Consider the following 22,666-nt stretch of genomic DNA (forward strand, 5'->3'; position numbering starts at 1 on the left):
GTTGTGCCAGTAAATCCTTGAGTCGGGCTATGTCCCATAGATCCCATCAGATCTAAAGGATTTTTGTCCGAATCCTTGTTTTTTTAAAAAGTGCTGCTTTCTGTAACCAATCTACCCTCACATTTGTGCCTTTATAATAATATAATAATAAGAAGAACCGAATTTATAAAGCGCCTTTTCCAAAGGATGCAAAGCGCTAGGGATAATGCAACCAAAAACCCCAAAGAGAATCAAGATGTTTCCTTCAAGATGATCAGGAGGAGTTTTAATTTGACCGATTGGTTCAGTTTTAAAAAGCCATTTTTTTAATTTTTATTTTGGTTTTGTTATTATTATTATTATTTATTTGACCTCAACAAATACAAATGGTGCCTTCTTTGTCCTTTTTTTATACCTGCCTCCTTGTGTATGTATAGCTTTAATGCATTTTGTTTTTAATTGCAGTATAATGAGAGTAGTATTAAAAGTATTTTTATTCTTTGTGTATATGCATACACAATTTGGCTTTTAGTCACCATGTTTGCATTTTTAATAAACCAATAATAAACATTTATTTTGTGAACGGGGAGCCAGTGCAGTTCATTTTGGACAGTCTTATGTCATATAGAAGGAGCTCCTTTTGATTTACTGTTTCGAATTATTTCATTTGTAGCTTCTGTGACCTACCCGGATCAGATTGCTGTGCAGCCTGGCCAGACCTACCAGCCCCAGGGACACTTTCAACCTCCACCCGAGGGGCAGTTTCAACCTCCACCCGAGGGGCAGTTTCAACCTCCACCCGAGGGGCAGTTTCAACCTCCAACTGAGGGGCAGTTTCAACCTCCACCCCAGGGACAGTTTCATCCTCCACCCCAGGGGCAGTTTCAACCTCCACCCCAGGGGCAGTTTCAACCTCCACCCGAGGGGCAGTTTCAACCTCCACCCGAGGGGCAGTTTCAACCTCCACCCCAGGGGCAGTTTCAACCTCCACCCCAGGGGCAGTTTCAACCTCCACCCGAGGGGCAGTTACAACCTCCACCCGAGGGACAGTTTCAACCTCCACCCCAGGGACAGTTTCAACCTCCACCCCAGGGACAGTTTCTACCTCCACCCCAGGGACAGTTTCAACCTCCACCCGAGGGGCAGTTTCAACCTCCACCCCAGGGACAATTTCAACCTCCACCTGAGGGGCAGATGCAACCTCCGCCCCAGCAGCATCCAGAGGCACCTCTTGATCCCAGCAAAGATAAAAATCATTACTTAGTACCAAGTAAGTCTTGAAGACACCTGCCTTGAATTGTGTTGATCCAGATTAGTATCTGTTTTTCGTGTTTGGAGATTTTTTTCCAAACGGCTTTTTTATCTTTAATATGCTGCATTTGCAAACCATGTACATGTACACTGGAACCCAATTTCATGGAGCTACTTTAGCAGAAATTATTTGCAGAACTAATGAGCAGGATACCAGTCATAAAGTGTACTTGTCACATGTTAGTTTGAATGATAATAATAATAATAATAGTGGCTCCATATTGCGCGAATATCCACCTCTCTGAAATGGTTAAGCTGTTTTCCCAATTTTTCTTCAAGGTATGCGGGACAATGATGTTTGAATTATGAGATCTACTCCTTTCTTAGCACCATGTAATGGTTAACGATGATTTTTTACTTTTAATGCCAGCCCTTATAAGCTTGATCATAACCTAAATGCTGAACAATATTTGGGATTATTTTGTTACCTCAACCAATCCTCTATCATACCTTAAAGTCACCTGGAAATATAATTTTTTTTCTTTCAAACATAAGAGTATATGCTTACGAACAATAAAACAATTTTTTTAGTAATTGTTTGTCACGATTTATATGTTTAAAAAATATATAAAGTTGTTTGTGGGGCTGACTCCGCCTACCCCTTTTGTGACGTCAATCGAGGCAGACTTTGCCTGCAATGCGTATAGTAAACACACGTGCAAAGTACATGTACGTCCAAGTCGTGAGTTGGTACATTTCAAAAAGTGTTTTTCTGCATTCAGCAGCAATACACCTGGTCGGCATTGCCGGAAAAAAACAAAAAATTTTTGTTGGTTCAAACGTACAAACTCACGACTTGGTCCGTACATGTATTTTGCAATTGTGTTTACTCTACGCATTACAGGCAAAGTCTGCCTCGATTGACGTCACAAATAACGCCCTCTCGGGTCGGGGTCTACTCTTAAATTTGTAAATAACATAAGAACTGATTGTTTAAAACCTTAGTTAACTGTTTATTCACATTCCACTCATCAAAACACATATATTAGTGACAAAAGCTTTATTTTGAAAAAAAACCACTTCCAGGTGACTTTAATTGAAGTATGATTTTTAGTTTGTGATTCATCTCTTGCTTGAAGTAACCTCAAAGGTAAAGGGAAGTAGCTTGACAAGAGACTATATACTTTCAGTTTGTGATTCATGTCTTGCTTGAAGTAACCTCAAAGGTATAGGGAAGTAGCTTGACAAGAGACTATTTATTTTTAGTTTGTGATTCATCTATTGCTTGAAGTAACCTCAAAGGTACAGGGAAGTAGCTTGACAAGAGACTATATACTTTTAGTTTGTGATTCATCTCTTGCTTGAAGTAACCTCAAAGGTATAGGGAAGTAGCTTGACAAGAGACTATATATTTTTAGTTTGTGATTCATCTATTGCTTGAAGTAACCTCAAAGGTACAGGGAAGTAGCTTGACAAGAGACTATATACTTCTAGTTTGTGATTCATCTATTGCTTGAAGTAATCTCAAAGGTATAGGGAAGCAGCTTGACAAGAGACTATATATTTTTAGTTTGTGATTCATCTCTTGCTTGAAGTAACCACTCATTCCACTCATCAAAACACATATATTAGTGACAAAAGCTTTATTTTGAAAAAAAAACACTTCCAGGTGACTTTAATTGAAGTATGATTTTTAGTTTGTGATTCATCTCTTGCTTGAAGTAACCTCAAAGGTAAAGGGAAGTAGCTTGACAAGAGACTATATACTTTCAGTTTGTGATTCATGTCTTGCTTGAAGTAACCTCAAAGGTATAGGGAAGTAGCTTGACAAGAGACTATTTATTTTTAGTTTGTGATTCATCTATTGCTTGAAGTAACCTCAAAGGTACAGGGAAGTAGCTTGACAAGAGACTATATGCTTTTAGTTTGTGATTCATCTCTTGCTTGAAGTAACCTCAAAGGTATAGGGAAGTAGCTTGACAAGAGACTATATATTTTTAGTTTGTGATTCATCTATTGCTTGAAGTAACCTCAAAGGTACAGGGAAGTAGCTTGACAAGAGACTATATACTTCTAGTTTGTGATTCATCTATTGCTTGAAGTAACCTCAAAGGTATAGGGAAGCAGCTTGACAAGAGACTATATATTTTTAGTTTGTGATTCATCTCTTGCTTGAAGTAACCTCAAAGGTATAGGGAAGTAGCTTGACAAGAGACTATTGTACAAATGTTGACTGCTTCGAGTACTATGGTTAAAACTATGACTCCCGAGGTGATCCCCGGAGCGTTCTATTTTCCCGAGGCGAAGCCGAGGGAAAATAGAACGCTACAGGGATCACCAAGGGAGTCATAGTTTTTAACCAATGCACGAGTAAAAGCAGTCAATATTTGTTTTATAACACCCCAAATATTTCTGAATACTGTACTATTATTATTAAGTTACAGACCTGAATGCTACAATCCACGGACGACGCGAATACAGATTGCAAACACTTTTACTGTGCTGCATGTAGTGTCGTGCAATCCGAAATGGTTACAGACTATTAATTTATCATCCTCGTACACGCAACAGACGTCTGGGTACTGCACGCCGTGTGCTAGTCTTCGGACTAGCGCATGGCAAACCAACGCACTATCACACGGCCGTCGTGTAGCAAAACTAAGACTTGTCATGTGACGCGCTCTAAACCAATGAGCAGGCAGAATACTTGCAAGGGGTGTTATAAATGTGCATAGAAAAGGCTTGTTGCTGTCATAATGATTTCTATTATATCTTCACATTTGGCATAGCAATTGCTTGATGTACAGTTTGAGATGAATTCAGCCCTTTGTGAAATCGTCCCCTGGTTTAAATGCAGCTGCCATTGATGTAAATTTCATATAGTTGTGTACTTTTATTCTAAAGACGGCAACAAAAGTAGCGCAGCTGTTGGAAAAGCACCTATAATTTTAAAATTGTTACTCGTATTCTAACAAAGAAAATACCAGGAGATGGAGAATTAAATTATGGTGATTTTGACACCTCGTTCGGTCGAGTACGAATACAATCGGTCGAGTATTGTTGGCGCGGTAAGTGACTACAGGTGAAAAGTGCCCATTTCCATAGTTGCAGAAACTCCTATCTAATCCAACCCTGTTTGCCTTTGGATTTTTACAGTTTACAGTGCTTTTAAACCACATCTGGGTACGGGTTCAAACTAATTATATGACCTCATATGTGTAAATAGTTCAATAGACATTGAAAGATAGTTTTAATAGTTTATATCTTCCATACAAACTTATATATTTTGAAAACCAGTTGGGATCTATTTTTTTATGTATTTTAATGATCATGTATACAGCCTTAGTGTGTACCATGACTCCAAAATGGGAGCCGAGCAGAGGGCCCCCAAAGTTCCCAGAACCACTATTTTGTTTGTGGGGGGAGGGGGGCTACATCATGCCCAATATAAAGAGCATCAAATTGTTAAACATGCCTTATTGCGCTAACCCATAACCCTGGTGCTATTTGTGAAGAAAGTTGTTGATACAATTTTAGTTTTAAATATTGGCGGAAAACTTAATTAAAACCCAATCCACTTGGAACATGCTGCAGTCTAAAGGTAGGGTTCAAACCAGGGTCAAAAAGGTGCATACCCAACCTGATTTTTAAGCCACACTGGCTTGAAAAGTGTATCAACAGGGCCAAATTTCATAGAGATAGCAGGAAACATTGATTCAAGATTTTCTGCTAAGCAGAAATGAGCAGGACACCAGTCACAAATTGTACTTGGTACATGGTAGTTTGGCTGGTAGCCTAACCTAAGGCTGGTAAGGGTCGGTAATTTATGCTTGGCTACTTTTTGTGCTTAAAAGCACCAGCAGCTTTATGAAATTAGGCCCTGGTCATAATTGGTTCAGATACAAATTGTCGCACTGAATTTTAACTCATTTTCAAAACAGTGGTCGAGGAGGTGCCCCCTCCCTCCCAGTACCCCTCCCCTCCCCCAATCCCTCCCCACCCCACAAAATAGATTCATTTTGACACAAGGTCATACTGGGTTGATTACTGCTTCCCTGCCCCCACTCCTTCTGCCCCACCCATCCCCTAGTGTATCAATGTTATGCTCAAACTCTTGCTTTGCAAGACTAAAACTAAGAAGAAAAAAACACAGCGTTTTACCTATTATAATTTTTTTATAGGTAAAATGCTGTGTGTTTGGGTTTTTCATTACCAATGGTTGATGTTTTCTGTGTAAATTTAGACAGGTTTGGGCCTTGTTCTTGTATGTTTGGTATTTTTTTTAAATTATCATTATTTATTGGTGAGTGCTTTCATTCCAAATGTGTAAATAAGAACTTTAGTTAATATTTCAATAAATAATTGATCATTATAGATCGTTTTCAGTACTAAGTCAACAATTTTAAAAGCAGCTTAGAATTTAACCTTCTGGTTTTCAATAACTGAAATAAATCATTAATATAAGTATTGCCATGCTTGCTTGTATTGAATACTTAAGCATCGAGAAATAAAATATATTTCGTCAGTGAGACGTTGTGTTATACCTGCACCTGCTCTTATTTATTGGGCACACATACTCCTAGTGCCCAACTACATGTAGAACGTAAATAAAAGTTGCAGTGGACACATTGGTAATTACTAAAAATTATTATTAGTATAAAACCTTGCAACAAGTAATGGGGAGCTGTTGATAGTATCATTGTGACAAACGGCTCCTTCTGAAGTAACGAAGTTTTTGAGAAAGAAGTAATTTTCCACGAATTTGATTTTGAGACCTCAGATTTAGAATTTAAGGTCTCGAAATCGAGCATCTGAAAGCTCACAACTTCGTGTGACGAGGGTGTTTTTTCTTTCATTTAACTCTCACAACTTCGACGACCAATTGAGCTCAAATTTTCACAGGTTTGTTATTTTTATCCACAATGTTGAGATACACCAAGTGAAAAGACTGGTCTTAGACAATTACGAATTGTGTCCAATGTTTACATTTTTCTTCATAGCGAAAAACTAATAAATTAACATTTTATTTTGGGAAGTATACAACCTCTTACTTACCTTTTTGTGATTTAAAAACTGTTCAAGAACAAAACCAACGTAAAGTGTAAATGAAATTTTGTCATCAATTTCTTGCCAGACATTGTCAGTGAAAGTCGCCCCCCCTTCCTTTTCAGAAATATTTACACCACAATTTTGTTAATTTTTGTTTCAACTGGAATAATTTCTGACACCGCGATAGTAATACCCGCTCCCCCTCGTGGCCCCTCCCCTGACTGCATGTTTTTTTCAAAAGAGGGCGCCAATTTCCTCATGCCATTTTCTACTACACGCGGCGTGACGTGTGTAGGCCGCTGTGTGTGCGTGCAGAATGCAGTTTTAGCAACGGAACGCAGTCAGTTGGTGTACCCTCCATTTTTCTGCCGTTTGATGGACAGTGACTGTTGCTCTATCGGTACTTTTTGTGCACCTTTCTACTCTGGTAAGATGTTAATTAAAGGAACACGTTGCCTTGGATCGGTCGAGTTGGTCTTTGAAAAGCGTATGTAATCATTTGTTATAGAATGCATTATGATTAGAAAGATATTTTAAAAGTAGAATATAATAATGATTGATCCACACAAGTATCACTCGAAATTGCGTGGTTTTCAATTTACCTCGTCAACTAACATGGTCAGTCAAATTGTTGACTCCATAAATGGCCGACCGTGTTAGTTCGCAAAGTAAAAGGAAAACCACACACTTTCGAGGCATATTTGTGTGGATCATTATATTCTACTTTTTAAACCTCTTTTAATAACCATATGCATGTTATAATAAACGGTTACAAACGCTTTGTATATACCAACTCGTTCGATCAAAGGCAACGTGTTCCTTTAATCATAGGACATGGCATTGAAGTTATTTTGATTAGTACATGGACACTCTCGGCTTCTCCTTGTTGATCTTAATCTTGATAATTATTGATTAGCTCCTTACTAAAGGAACAACACTCAATGATGTCGGGTCAGAGGGAGGAACTCATTTTATGCGTGTACGCCGAAACGTAGTGAGGCTAGTTATGCTGGTTGTTAAAGTAGGGGAGTGATTTCCATCTAGTGCACTTTGGGAAAGTATGAAAGGCGTTTTGTTCTAGAGGAAGGGATTCTAAGGGTGAGTGGAGTGTGATTTCTAGTGGTGACAGCTTTGGGGACTCTTAGTCTTAGGTTGAAGTTCATATGTTCTTCCAGATCATGTTGAACATGTTTGTGGTGGACGAATTGAATGTCAGCCAACTCGTCCATTCGGACAACTCGATGGTTCAGACAACTCGACTTTGAGACGACTCGACGGATGGCCAAGACAAGTCGACGGTTGAGCGGCTGACCTCCGTTTCTGAAATGCTTAGACAAATTCTTGTATAAGTTCTGCGATTCTATAACTATTGCGCGAACCTCAAGTAAGTATTCCGTTCTCTTTGGCTGAATGCACGGTCGGGAGAGTGACACTGTTTAGAGCTCTTTTCGTAGCCCTCTGATCTAACATGTCTAGGTGTGCATCGCACGCATTGGGGACGGACTCCGCACCGTGTGCGGCTTGGTGTTTGCGGCCGCCGTAGGCGGCAGGGCCCTTTTTCATAGAGCTGCTGAACACAAAAATTTGCTTAGCATGAAATTTTTGCCTTCATAAAAACAGAATTACCAACCATATTTCGACGTGATTTTCAGGATAAGCAAGCGACAGCATTATGAATTACATCTTGCCCCAAACAAATTACTTTGATTTATAAGCTGATAGGCCCTAACCTCTGCTGTCAGAAACAGGTTAAAAAAACATTGAATAAAACATTACTTTTTACACCCCGGTTACCCCACACCCCACCCCCGGGGACGCCCGTGCATGCGCCAAGTTATTAAACGGTCTCCCCTCCCTGCACCCTTCCAATTTGTACAGATTCAGAAACAGGTTTTAAAAAAACACATAACAGCTCTATTCATACCCACTTTATTACCTCCACCAACAATGAAAATGCAAATGGTAAAAAATAGTATCAATTATCTGTTTGCCTGGACATTAAACCCACTCACCACTTGGCCCTGAGACACCCCTTTCCCCCTCGGGCCGCCTGGCCCAGCCCCAGCCTGAGCACCCATCACGGCCCTCGGGATGCCCGTGCACCCCTTCCCCCTCGGGACGCCCGGCCCAGCCCCAGCCTGAGCACCCATCACGGCCCTCGGGATGCCCGTGCACCCCTTCCCCCTCGGGACGCCCGGCCCAGCCCCAGGCTGAGCACCCGTCACAGCCCTCGGGACGCAAGTGCACCCCTTCCCCCTCGGGCTGCCCGGCCCAGCCCCAGGCTGAGCACCCGTCACGGTTTGGGGGAAAATGAATTTGAGAGAAGCTGTATCCTACCTGGCATGCCTGGCTGGGATGATCAGGGCCCAATTTCATAGAGCTGCTAAGCACAAAAACTTGCCTTAATAATGTTATTATTATTACTATTACTATTACCAGTACACAACTGGAGAACGGACCGCAGCATGTCAGTGTGTGGCTTCGATTCTGGTTTGTCTCTGTGAGTGTTTGAAAACCGGCTCCCTATAGTTCTAGAAGTAGTACGAATCAACAGAACAAACCTGCCCAATCCCAGGTTGTAGCATAAACTTGGGTATGATCCCTGGCTGTATCATTGGAAGATTGTATGGCTTCTGACTGACACCACGGATTAAAGAAAGGGCTAAACAGATTGGTAGAGCATCGGCATTTATTCTTTAGGTTATTGTTTGAAATCCCACTCAATTTGTCTTTGGTCGACCCTATAAATTGTTTTTCAATTCATTAACAGCGTATTTTTTCCTGTTTTAAACAGGTTGAACTTTTTAAAGAGTTTTTTGTGATCTGCAACAATGCAACCTGCCCAACAGCCACCCCCAGCTTACCAGCATGGCAACCCCCAACAGCAACCAACGATTGTACAACAACCACTGGTAAGTTCATCCTACAAAATCATCAAAAGTATTAAAAAACCAATAAAAAAACACGCATCTACAGTGCATCTGTCACTCAGTGACGCTCTGGGCTTATTAATAAAATACAGTATTTTCCTGCAAGGTTGTCGGACTACGTTTGAACTATGAGACATTCCATTCCATGGCAGCATATGTTTTTCTGCGGTGGGTTTTGATCGTAAGTTATCTTCACAAATCCGTCAATTTCATGAAATAATGCAGCTCCCTACGTTAAGGAATTCCCATTTTTGTTCGTACTCCTCTCACAGTCTGCCGTGTGTACGCAAGACGCACGACGCACAAATTTTGAATTGTGTTGCGTGTTAACGCTGTGCAGTCAAGATAGGGTGACCAAGAATTCGTGCGTCTAAGCTTGCATCATGCGTCTTGCACGCGAATGTATACGCGTATGCACGACAACAGACAACACTGTGAGAAAACGATCGAAACGGGAATTTTTTTACATTGGAAGCTGCATCATTTCAGGAAAATGACGGATTTGTGAGGAATATATGAGGACCAAAACCCACCGCAGAAAAATGTATGCCGCCATAGAATGTGAATCTGTTGAAATTTGTGGCTTGTTGCAGGTAAGATTTGGGTTATGAAGCTGTGAAAATTTTCCGCCCCAGAAATGTACCCTGATGTCCAGGACGTCACTGTAGTACAAAATGAAAGTGTAAGACCGCCAGGGCTAGGACTTGCATGTACTTGCACGTACGTGTGTTCGATGATCGATCGAGGCAGTCTGCCTCGATTGACATCACAAAAGGGGTAGGCGGAGTCACCCCCAAACAGCTTTATCTATTTTTTAAACATATAAATCATTCCAAACAATTACTCAAAAAGTTATTTTTTTGTTCATTAACATATATTCTAATGTTTTAAAAAAAAATTTTTATATTTCCAGGTGACTTTATGTAAAAAATAAGTGGCTTTAAATACACTCGAGTACAAAAGTAAAAATTGCTTAAAGGAACATTACAGTATTGGTTTTTGCTAACAAAACAGTTGCTGGCAGTGTAAGCACTTTATACCACCACATAAGCTGTCCAATAATGGCTTCTTGTATCGCGCTAAGGTCCATCATGCAGTGACGCTCATGGCGCTCCAACATTACTACCCCTGGTCACTGGGCCTTATATCATTCCTTAAACCATCTAAGCTCCCGGTGGAGTATACAGCCTGTGCGCAATATATGCGCTACTCCGCTAACCCTATCACAAGAACCATCTCTGCCCTCACATGTACCCATTTTCCCCTGGGTGGAGAGAAGCAATTATAGTTATTAGTGTCTTCCTCAGGGACACAAGTGTCACGACCAGGATTCCAACCTGTAGAAGTTTCAGAATGCCTGTGTCACGAGAAATAGTGAAAAACCAATTACATACTTTGCACTACATGGATTACAAAAAATAAAATGGGAAATTAGTTTTATTTATTTCACATCAAATGACAATTCAGACAGAAAGATTTCAAGGAATGTTTTCCACTATCATTTTAGGTAAATCTTGTGATCTTAGACACAAATTTTGTTCCTACCAATTCTGTAACGTTCCTGTAAAAACTAGAATACAAAAGATCACAACCTAGTAGTATCCACAAAGGTCATTGGTATTATGACTCAAAAATGCGTAATGGTTTATACAGTGCAATCTTAAATGGACAGGCAAGACACATTCCTGTAACATTACACTGTATATGCAGGGCCAACATGTACAATGGTTATTTATGCCTACGTGATTGTATTGAAGTAGCAGCAGTTTGTACCAGTCGCTGCTTTTCATACAAATATTTTCTAAGGACTCCAAATGCAACAGAGCTTTACAATCGAAACCAATTTTAACCAGTTGGAAGCTGATGTTTATTTAAGGTCAGGCTCACACCCGGAAGTTTTATAATGCCTGCTAACACACTGCAAATACAACCAAAAAACAAATTTGGTAATCTAATCTTAATACTCTCGATATGACTGCATATTATAATATTATTATGTAGGCCTACAATTTATCGCCTGACCTATCATTCATGCAATATTTTTCCCAAATTAGACATTCTTAGAATGAACCAGAGAGACTTGGTAGATTTTCATTGATTATAATATCAGAAGAAAAGTAACATGTATTTCGAAAGAACATTACAGAATTTGTTTTGCTGACAAAACAGTTGCTGGAAGTGTCACAGAACCTATAGAAGTTTGAGATCGATCGGTCGTTTGGCTCACGAGAAAATGGTGAAAAATTACAATGCCTCCCAAAGAAACCTAATGAAATGCTCATTGAGCAATAAACTCCGAATGCGAAATTAAATTAGATTACTTTTTTCTCATCAAATGACGGATACTGTTTTGCAAACTTTTAGTTGTCTTTTTGTCCCAGATCAAAAACATTTCCCAAGGAAATTATATAATATTTGAGTTTATGTAGCGCTTTTTCACTCCCGGATGGGTGTCTCAAAGCGCTTCAAATTATTACCCCCGGTCACTGGGCCTTAATTCACTCATTAAACCATCTCAGCTCCCTGGGGAGTATACAGCCTCGTGCAACAAATGCGCTACTCGGCTAAATCAATCACAATAACCATCTCTGCCCTCACAGGTCCCCACTTACCCCTGGGTGGAGAGAAGCAATAATAGTTAAGTGTCTTGCTCAGGGACACAAGTGTCACAACCGGGATTCGAACCCACACACTCCTGAACAGAATCAGCAGAGCTTGAATTCGGTGCTCTTAACCGCTCGGCCACGACACCCCATATACCCCATATCCGTATGTCTGTATCCGTGCGCTTGTGAAACCTCTCTACTAACTTGTGAGACATGCTCCTTGGTAGATGAGGGGTAGCTGTTGCTGTATGTAGCATTTTTAAAGACATGTTTCTTGATATAGAGTTTTTTTCACTTGATGAACTGACTTTTTGACCATGGGGTGTTTTGGTTCAGGAGTCAGCACCAGATAAAGTTAAGTTTGGGTGTTGACAGTAACACTTCTAGTCAAATATCATTTGCTTATTATAATATTATAATTTTTTATTCAGAGTCGGCCTTCTTGACATCTACGTTGCTCTGTTTATATATGTACAACTTTTGTGAAAGTTTTCTGTTTATAAATTTATTATTATTATTTATTTGTATGTTCACAAACACCTTATGACTGATTATTATTATTATTATTATTATTATTATTATTATTATTATTATTATTATTATTATTATTATTATTACTATTGTTATTACTATTACTATTACTATTACTATTACTATTACTGTTACTGTTACTGTTACTGTTACTGTTATTTATAGTTTCATTAGCTTATCTTTCAATTCATAATCAGGTAACACTGCAACCAGCTTCAAATGCTGTCGGTGCCGGGGACCAGCGAGGTAACTGGTGCTGGAAGGGCATACGGGTTACCGGTTACTTGCAGACCATCTTGGCAATCTTGGCGGTGGTGTTCGGCATAGCCGCCATCATTGCGAAATGTTGGCAATACTACATTGGCACTCCGATCTGGTGTGGCTTATGTGTAAGTACATACAATAGGCCTAAAAATGAGTAGTTTGAAGTTCTTGGGCAGTTCCATGGTCAGTCGCATTACACTTTTCTGTGTCATTTCTTGATCTTGGTGCTAGAAGTTCTATCTATTTTATGTTAGATCCACTAAGTTTATAGACTGATTTGTACTTGACACCCAAGGCTTTGAATTGATGATATTAGAAATGTTGTGGGCTTTGTGCTCTGGTTGTTATAACGTTGTAAAAAGCGGTCAGTCGCATTACACAAAAAGGACGTGGTAACAAACAAAAACTTTTCATAATTAAAAAGATTTCCTCAACCAAAAAGCTTGTGAAAGAGTTACTATATGTAACACACAACTCTTATACATGAGTATCCAACAGGAAATTTATAAATGGTCAGCAACTTGAAATGCATACGTAGATTTGGAGTGAACATCTATTTTCTCATGGCAAAAGTGTAAGATTGCTGTAAGCTTAAATGCTTGCACAATCTTGTGGTTAGATCATAAGTTCTTGCAAAGTCTTACATATACTCAAGAGCGCTTGCAAGTTTTTTGGTCAAGCTTGCATCCTGACCATGCAATGAATGCAAGATATCTAGCATACGATTCGCTTGCAGGTAGATTGCATTCTCATATAATAGTTTGCAGTAGGCTCATTTAGCATTCTGGATGGCACTTGTGGCAAGCTTGTGGCTTAAGGCATTGGACACCTTTGGTAATTGTCAAAGACAAGTTTTTTCACTCGATGTATCCCAACATACACATAACAAACCTGTGAAATTTTGAACTTAATTGGTCGTCGAAGTGGCAAGATAATTATGGAAGAAAAAACACACTGTTGTACTTTCAGATGCTTGAACTCAAATATTTTAGTGAGAAATTACTTCTTTCTTAAAAACTTTGTTACTTCAGGGGGAGCTGTTTCTCACAATGTTTTATACTATCAACAGCTCTCCATTGCTTGTTACCAATTAATTACCAATAGTAGTTACCAATAGTGTCCAGTGCCTTTAGGCTTATGTTTTCTGTCTGCAGTCAAGTGTTTCATTTCTTAGAGCTTGTTTCTATGTTTTCTTCATTCAACAGTTCTTCCTTGTTGCTGGAAATTTGGGCATTGCAGGTGGACATAAAAGAAACTCATGTGTGGTGAGTATATCAGCTCCATGTAACCGAGTTTCTTGGAGGCTACTCACAGGCAGTGACAACCAGACAGATTTTGAAGTTGATATAGAATATTTTATTCGGGGTTTATTTACAGGTGAATTGTTGTGTTCATATAGATACTATACAAAGGACAGTCAAAACGGTTCTCTGGAAGTTAAAAGAAAGAACAAGAATTAAAATTACACAACTTGTAAGTTATATCTTCCCAAGAATCAATATAATAATAATTTAAATAAAGTGAAATTATGCAACTTGTAAATATCTGGACAAAAGTCAATATGACAAATTTTTGTTTCAATCTGCAAAATTTGAGTTCGGCAGGTTTACGTTTCCATAAAAATGAAACATGTTTATAACAATAAAGCCTTAGTTAAATCATAAAAATGAATGAATAAATCTTATGCCAAGTTATATATCACTTTAAGACATCCCAAGGTCTTAGCTAGATCCAAAGAACAAATCTTGAACCAAGATATATGTCCAGTACTTTCAATAAACATACTTTCAATAAACAACTCTGCACACCGATTGTAGAGCGCCCTCATTTGTTAACTAAAAACTTGGATGGGTGGGGTTTCCACCATTTTCCGCTAAATTAGTTCTTCTACACTGTGTATCAAATTTGCTGTGATTGGTAGAATATTTTTGTCGGACAGGAGAAAAAAGTGAAAACATCAAAACTTTAGTCCAATCAAATGCGATGTAACTCTACACTAGGGTGCAGAATGGTGCGCATTGCGTGCATGCCTGACATCCTAACATTATATTACAATGTATCCAACCTGCGTGCGCACACACACACACATTGTTAATACACTCAGTGCATGATAAACACAGGGCTTTGATTTATTGAGACTTTTCTTACTAACTTTTCCATATATACAGTTCTAAAATTTTATATATCTGCACATCCACTAACAAAAAACAACAGTTTAAAGGGTCTGGATACTTTTTGTAAGACACAAACCACAATGTCCACACATTTACAATAATCTTACACGGTTTGAAGATAATGATGGTAAAAAGCTTCCCTTAAAAATATTACTCACTGAGGTGCTGTATTTGTTTTAGAAATGAGCAAGTCAATAAAATAATGTTTGTCTCCGTGAGACAAACATTATTTTAGCATGTAAAACGATTGTAACTACAAATTTATCTATGAACTACGATAATTTGAATTGCTTGTTTTTTTAGGAATTGCAACTTTCTCGCCATAGGAAAAAAACTTTTTTCAGCTTTGAAAAGTCGATAAAACTGTTTGTATTTGATTTGGTGGAAATAGTTATTGATTCTTTGTCATTATAGTCTAGTCAAACTGTGCAAAAAATCGTGTTGCGACTTGTGCGTTCGTATGGTGGCGTGCGTACAAACTATTTGTAACTTAAGACTTTTCATGTGGATTGGTCCTGGGATCCTCCCAACCCCAGTGGTCTGTCCTTTTTGGACCAAAGGCAAACAAATTTGTCATGGCTAAAACACAGGAAATGTTGTCTGAGCAATATCTCGAGAAGTACTTTGTGGACTTTTTGGGGATCCCCCACCCCCCAGAGGTTTTCAGTGTTGGACTATAGGCAACAATAAATTGTCATTATGGCTTAAAGACACTGGACATTATTGGTAATTGTCAAAAACCAGTCTTCTCACTTAGTGTATCTCAACATATGCATAAAAAACAAACCTGTGAAAAGTTGAGCTCAATTGGTCGTCGAAGTTGCGAGATAACTAGGAAAGAAAAAATGCCCTTGTCACAAGAAGTTGTGTGCTTTCAGATGCTTGATTTTGAGACCTAAAATTCTGAAGTCTCGAAATCAAATTTGTGGAAAATTACTTCTTTCTCAAAAACTACTTCACTTCAGAAGGAGCAGTTTCTCACAGCTCCCCATAATTACTCGTTACCAAGTAAGGTTTAATGCTAATGATTATTTTGAGTAATTACCAATTGTGTCCATTGCCTTTAAACATAATTATTATTCTTCAGATCATTGGGTACATGGTGATGTCCATCTTAAGCGCTCTGGCAGCCTTTGGTGTTGCGTATGTTGCTGGAGTGGCTATATCGTATGACAGATATCCCTGTTGGTACTCTTCCTGCTCATCATCGGTAAGTTAAAGCTACTCTTGGCCTGCACGGATTAATTATTTTGTTTACGGGATTGGGGGGGGGGGGCAGCAAATGATGGCCCCCACATTTTTGTGCCAGGGTCAAAGAAATGAGGTAGGAAGGATCCCCAGGCCAATTTTATGGCCCGTTGGCTGTAAATTTGGCCAATCCTATATAGACATAACATGTAAGGCCCATCATGGGGGAAATGTGGGCAATTTCATATGGGTAGAATATGCAGCAAAGTAATGGCGCCCTCTGTTGCCCAGTTATGTTTAGGCACTCAACTCAATGTGATTGAATGCTAGACAAAGTACTTTTTATCTGATGTTTTGAAGTAATAAAATGATGTTGTCATTTTAGGGTCCACGGCTTGGAATTGATGGGTGCCTCCTGGTGATAGCCATTGCAGAGTTTGTCATCTCTATTGTGGGAGCCAGTTTAACTTGTTGCGGTATCCACTATAATGGCAACTGCGCTCCTCCGACCATGGTAAGATTTTACACATGTCGATATGTAAGGCGTATGGGGGACTTACTGTGTGACTAGTGTCAAAGTCAAGGCAATCCATAAGCAAGCTCCTGGATATATCATGGACATGCTTGAATTAAGGTCTCAACAAAGACATCTTCATTTGTCTACCTCATGCTCCCTTTTTGTTCTGCCAAGAACTCGCTATTCTACTTTGGCAGAGATCAATCTCTGTATATGGCCCCAAAATTCTGGAATAAGCTTCCTACACAGATCAGAAATGCCAGCTCACTCACCTTGGTCAAGACACTCCATAAAGCTCACCTGTTCCAGCAGGCTTACTAAACCATTCAACTGGGCCTCAGCGCCTTAAAACAAAACTTGATTGATTGATTGATCGGTCAAACACGCAGAGACTTCAGAAAAAATAGTCCAGACAAGTGTGAAAATCGCTACTTTTAAAGGACTTATTGTCATTGTCTGCTATGATATCCCTATAGAATACTTTACCAGGATTCCTAAAGGATCCTGCCGGGATTCCAGCGGGAAGACTGTCAAATTACACAGCTTGGTCCTGAAGGACTATCTGTACTTACACAAGTCAAGTGTACCAAGCATGATCTCATGGAGATGCGGTGGGCCCAATCACACCTGAGCAGTAAATGCCTTCACTTTTGTGCCTTGACATAGAGCTAGATTCTATGCGAAAAATAATAAATTTTTAAGTATGGTCTGGATTATAGAGCCTCTGTTTGGTTTCCAGATATAACCTATACTTCCTAAATGGAAGGACCACCATTCTAAATAACATTGTGAATGTTCTTCTTGACTTGTTGTTCTTGTTTGGTATAGATGATATGTTTTGTTCTTTCCTCGCAACAGATGACTTTAACCTACCCACAACAGATGGTTGTTGGAGCGGCCCCACAGGGTGTGTACATCAACTCTGGCGGTAAGTGTCCATCTGTTGCAGACATCTGGGCCCAATTTCATGACTCTGCTAACTTTAAGCAAAGATTTGGCCCTTGAGAAGCAGGACATTCTGTGCTTAGGTCAAGCGTATTTCACAGGTTAGCGAAAAATATTTTGGCTTGTGCCCATGTGTACGACATTCTACGCTAACACAGCTAAGGCAGAAATTGGGCGCTGGAATGTAAGCGGAGAATGGTGATGGAAGGCGCAGAATTCGGTGGTAAGCAGAGCCATGAAAGTGGGTTCAGTCGTAAATACCTTTTGCCGTCAATACTGGACGCAAGTATACCTATCTAGTTTTTATGTTCATCAAAGTCGTGCTGTTATTTTCAGTATGTGCTGTTCATTGAGTAGAGGGGCCATTGCGAAGAAGCTTCTTTTGTCATGAGTTTTCTTCTTCTTTTCTACCTGTTGTTTTATTTGTAGCTACTGTGGCCTACCCGAATCAGGTTGTCTTGCAGCCTGGCCAGACCTACCAGCCCCAGGGGCAGTTTCAACCTCCACCCCAGGGGCAGTTTCAACCTCTGCCTCAGGGGACGCTTCAACCTCTGCCTCAGGGGCAGTTTCAATCCCAAGCCCAGGGGCAGATTCAATCTCAAGCCCAGGAACAGCCTCTGCCCAAGTAAGTCTTGGAGACATCTGCCTTGAATTGTATTGATCCAGATCAACAGATATGTTTATTTTTCGTGAAGGAGATACTTTTCATAACGGCTTTTATATCATAATGCTACATTAGCAAACCATGAACACTAGGGTCCAAATTCATAGAGTTGCTTTAGCAGAGGATGTTGCTTAACATTGTTCTGCTAAGCAGAATTAATGAGCAGGAAACCAGTCATAAATTGTACTTGTGGCATGGTTGCTTGGCTAGTAACCTTATTCTGTTGAGCATAATTATTTTGTGCTAAGCTCCATGTATTCGGGCTTAGTTCTTGTCTTACTTTAGAGGTTTGTGATGAGACTTTCCCTGGTATAGTGGTATTGGTATAATGTAGCTTTTTGACGATACTTCCCTTGCTCAGTACTCAGTTTTTTTATATTAATAATGCCTTGTTTATAAATGCACAATATTCATTAAATGAGTTGCCATTTAAAGCAGAGTAGTGGTGGTCACCAGTTTGGGAGTTAGCACTTTTATAGACTTTTATTCAGCTCTTTGTGAAATTATCCCCTGGTGTTAATGCTGCTGCCATTGATATATATCTTATATTTTTGTACTTTTTGTACTTTTACATTATATGGGATTGCACACTATAAGATATGGTATATATTTTTTACATAAACAAAATCATTTTAAGCAGATCTTTAACAAATTTATTTTATGATATTGCTCATGCTCTAAATAGTAGTAGGATGTGCAGGTTTTCTAAGCAATTTGTTTGATTAGAATTGGTCGCTTGACTAAAAAGGCCCTATTATGTTAGACAGAATTAGCTGTTGCATTTACCTACCAAAAGAACCAATAGTATTGCAATCCATAAAGTGACAACATCACAACAAATATTAACAGTCAGGCCTTACTGTGTGACTTTACCTTTGTGTGCCCAACCCGTGGTAAACCAGTCTTCCCCCTTCCCCCTACTCCCAATTGTCATCCTCTTGACCATCCCCTGCATCCCTTTTCTATGAGTTTTTATTTCATTTAGCCTTTGAGAAAACTCTGTTAGTGTTGAAACATCAGGCCAATAAGTATCTCTTGCATTTATGCCACAGCTGTCCTTTTGGTTGGTAAGCAGTTTGCAACAGCTAATTATATTTTCTCAGCTTTTATCTATGTTAAATCTCCTTCACTTGACTGCTTTTGTTACACCAATACCTGTTTATGTGTTGTGTTGTCATTATGCATTCAGGGAAGACTTTGCTAGGGTTGAAACATCAGTCCAACTACTTTTGTGTTCTAATATTAGGTTGGATAACATTTTTGTCAAAGTTAGCCTTTAAGGAAGTGGACACTATTGGTAATTGTCAAAGACTAGCCTTCACAGTTGGTATATTTCAACATATGCATAAAATAACAAACCTGTGAATATTTGAGCTCGATCGGTCATCGAAGTTGCGACACTATTCCTGCCGACGCTAACGTTTTTTAAATTTTGGACTTTAAAGTAAACCTTGAAAGAGAATTTTAATAGTTGATATCTTGCATTCAAACTTTATATATTTTGAAAAACCAGTTGGGAGCTAATGTCATGTATTTTAATTATCACATTTTTATATATGGCCTGTGCATCGAGTTATTAGTATTTTTATCTGTTTACGGGGGCGTAAGTATCTTAGAAACTTAGAAATACTTTTGTATGCATGCCTCAATGATTATGGGGGCAGAGGGCTCCAAATGTTGCCAGAATTATTTTTCTTGGGGGCGGAAGGGGGAGGGTGACTACATACTGCCCATAATGAGCATCAAATTGTTTATTATTGCCTTACACTGTACTAAGCCGTAAGGATGTACCAGATATTTGTGGAGAAAACATGTGGGAGAGAAAACTCGTAACGGGGGAAAAATTCAATCCAAACCCAAAACCCACTTGGAAAATGCTGCAGTCCAAAGTAGGGTTAGAACCAGGGTCAAAAAGGAATGGTTAGGTTATTCCCTATTTTATGGCTACAAAAGGTCACACTTACACATAGTTGAGATAAAATTGATCACACTTAACTGTTACTTTTATTCCAAACAGTAGTAGGTTGTGTGCACATCTGCGAACCACCCACTCCCACCCCAACCCGCCTCTACGCTCACCTTGTCTGAACTTGATACCATAATGGTAGCTGTTTCCTTGTTCTAACACATTCTGCCCCACCCACCCCTTTTGACCCAACCACCCCTTTTGATTTAACCCCCCCTTTTGATCCAAACCGTCTGAAGTTAATATTATTTTAAATTAATTTACCAACTAAGACAATATGAGTTGGTAATAGTTGAAACATTGTGACTGTGGTTTTGCATTTTTAAAGGGTTTTTCCATGAAGCAAAAGTTTAAGTTTTAACATGGATATATTTTTGTATTTTATGTTTGTATTATTTATATTTTTTTCTATGTAGGGTGAGAGTTAGCTATCCAAATATATTTTTTTCATGTGGTAGGCCTACCGATAAATTATTGATTATGTATAGATTGTAGTAAGTACCAACCTAAGCCAATTATTGAAACTGCAGCTAAGAATTTCATCTTCTGATTTTCGAGAACTGAAATACATCATTTAAATACTGCCATGCTTGCTTGAATTGAATACTAAGGCACAGAAAATAAAATTTATTTCCTCAGTGAGACAATGTGTATTGCTCTCTTATTTATGGACACACAGTTCTCTGTCCCTACTCCCAGTGTGCCTATCTAGAATGTAATAAAAATCGGTTAACATTGTTTTCTTTATGAAAAAATACTTATTATTATTTTTTTCACCCTCTCTTTTGGGAAGTAGACATACAACATCTAATAATATTATTACCTTTTTGTGATTTGGAAATTGTTCAAGAACAAAACCAAAATTAATGTGAATGAAACTTTGTCATGATAAATAGCAATTTCTCAGTTGCTAGACATTGCCATCAATAATTCGTCCAGTCGGGAAAAGAAAGCCGCTCCTTTTTCAGAAATATTTCCACCGATATTTTTTTAAATATTTTTTTTAATAGATTGTTTTTACTCGGTGATAAAAAAGAACTAAATCTGATACCGCCGTAATCCGAATCCCGCGATAATTATTATAACCCGCGCCCCGACCGTTGTGCATGTAAATTAGAGGGCGCCATTTTCCTCTAACAACTTGTACTGCGTGGAGGCCGGCCGTGTGCGTACGTGCAGTAAACGAAGTGAACTCTGCCATTTGTGTATACCCTCCATTTACTGCCGTGCTGACAATGATGCTCTCTCGGTACATTTTGCAAACCTTTCTATGCAGGTAAGAATTTACTCAATCATAGGACATAATAATAGCCTTGGAATTATTTTGTTAAGCACCGCGGGACACGTCCCTGCAGTCGGCTTACCATAGGGCAAGGAAGCTTGCTTCTCGTTGATTTAATAGAATTATAGTTAGCCCTGGTAGGGCGTCAGTCAGTGCCACTGCATGCAACGGAGGAGTCCAACCTGGGCTAAATTATAGCATGGAGGAAGAAAATACATATTTTCTTCCTCCATGATTATAGTATACTATTACTATTACATTATAGAATAGTGAACCTACTCAATAACAGTAAAAACTCATCGCTGTTTTCATGTACGTGTGTAGCCACCACTCCCCTAAAAATGCTTCAACTGAAGGCGAGGCAATGGTGTTGCCTGGGAGTACGTTTCATTCACTTCTGCTCTATACAACTTTGCTACTTTCATTGCATTGAGTAGGCCTACTTTTGCAGTAAGTTTTTCTGTTAATATGGATGGGCGTTTTATAAGGCTTCATTTAGCAATCATTATGCAGAGCCCGAATCTACAGGTACAAACGGATGACAGTTATTATGAAAATTAATTTGAGAATTGAGCTTTATCTACCTGGGATGATCTTGAATGGTATGACATGGTGCTACATGAGATGGGGCGGGCTAAAATGTTTTAAAGACACTTGGGCACTATTGGTAATTGTCAAAGACCAGTCTTCTCACTTGGTGTATCTCAACATAAGCATGCATTAAATAACAAACCATGAAAGAAACTATGGATAACTTTCTGTATGGCGCCACCACTTTTTCACTCATTTTTACAAAAAGGGATATCTCATTGAGGTAAATTAGATACTGTATTATTTCATATCAAATGAAAAAGTGGGGGCGCACCCTTGTCACACAAAGTTGTGTACTTTCAGATGCTTGATTTTGAGACCTCACATTCTAAATCTGAGGTCTCGAAATCAAATTCGTGGGAAATTACTCCTTCAGAGGGAGTAGTTTCTCGCAATGTTTTATACCATCAATCTCGTTACCAAGTGAGGTTTGATGCTAATAATTATTATTTTGAGTAATTACCTATAGTGTCGCCTTTAACAAGTTTAAGTCTGGATTGAATGCATAATTAACGTCCGTCGATGTCCGTTTTTTCCCATAACCGATATATCGAAAATTTAATATCGAGTATACTCGATATATCGAGTATTTCCCGCGCGCAAGATGAAGCCTAAAAACAGCACTTGGTGTGCTCAGGAGGTAGAAATATATATACCCCAGACTGACAGTTTAATAGGGTTACATTTCAACCTGTTTTTGTCTGATCCCCCGAACTTGTTTGTAGTTCA

The 22,666-nt window shown here is 39.0% G+C and overlaps 3 protein-coding genes across 4 annotated transcripts in view; all 3 read left to right on the forward strand.

The window, feature by feature from the left end:
• Positions 1-5,750, forward strand: part of LOC139949685 (uncharacterized) — a 53,779-nt gene extending 48,029 nt beyond the window's left edge. For both annotated transcript variants that reach the window (XM_071948161.1, XM_071948162.1), the window contains one exon: positions 653-5,750. In XM_071948161.1, the coding sequence (XP_071804262.1) occupies positions 653-1,260 (608 nt within the window). In that variant the 3' untranslated portion in view covers positions 1,261-5,750. The remainder of the gene's footprint in view (positions 1-652) is intronic.
• An 811-nt stretch (positions 5,751-6,561) lies between these two features.
• LOC139949688 (uncharacterized) lies at positions 6,562-20,802 on the forward strand. Its single transcript, XM_071948164.1, has 8 exons — positions 6,562-6,706; positions 9,074-9,191; positions 12,544-12,735; positions 13,816-13,875; positions 15,872-15,994; positions 16,358-16,486; positions 17,348-17,417; positions 17,864-20,802. The coding sequence occupies exons 2-8, from the start codon at positions 9,111-9,113 to the stop codon at positions 18,061-18,063; spliced, it is 855 nt and encodes a 284-aa protein (XP_071804265.1). The 5' UTR covers positions 6,562-6,706; positions 9,074-9,110; the 3' UTR covers positions 18,064-20,802.
• Positions 20,803-21,204: 402 nt separating this feature from the next.
• LOC139950062 (uncharacterized) overlaps positions 21,205-22,666 on the forward strand; it is a 32,222-nt gene continuing 30,760 nt past the window's right edge. The window contains exon 1 of the mRNA XM_071948695.1: positions 21,205-21,340. The gene's annotated coding sequence lies outside the window, so the exon portion shown is untranslated. The remainder of the gene's footprint in view (positions 21,341-22,666) is intronic.

Source organism: Asterias amurensis, chromosome 17 (genome assembly GCF_032118995.1).
Source record: "Asterias amurensis chromosome 17, ASM3211899v1".
NCBI classification, from domain to species: domain Eukaryota; kingdom Metazoa; phylum Echinodermata; class Asteroidea; order Forcipulatida; family Asteriidae; genus Asterias; species Asterias amurensis.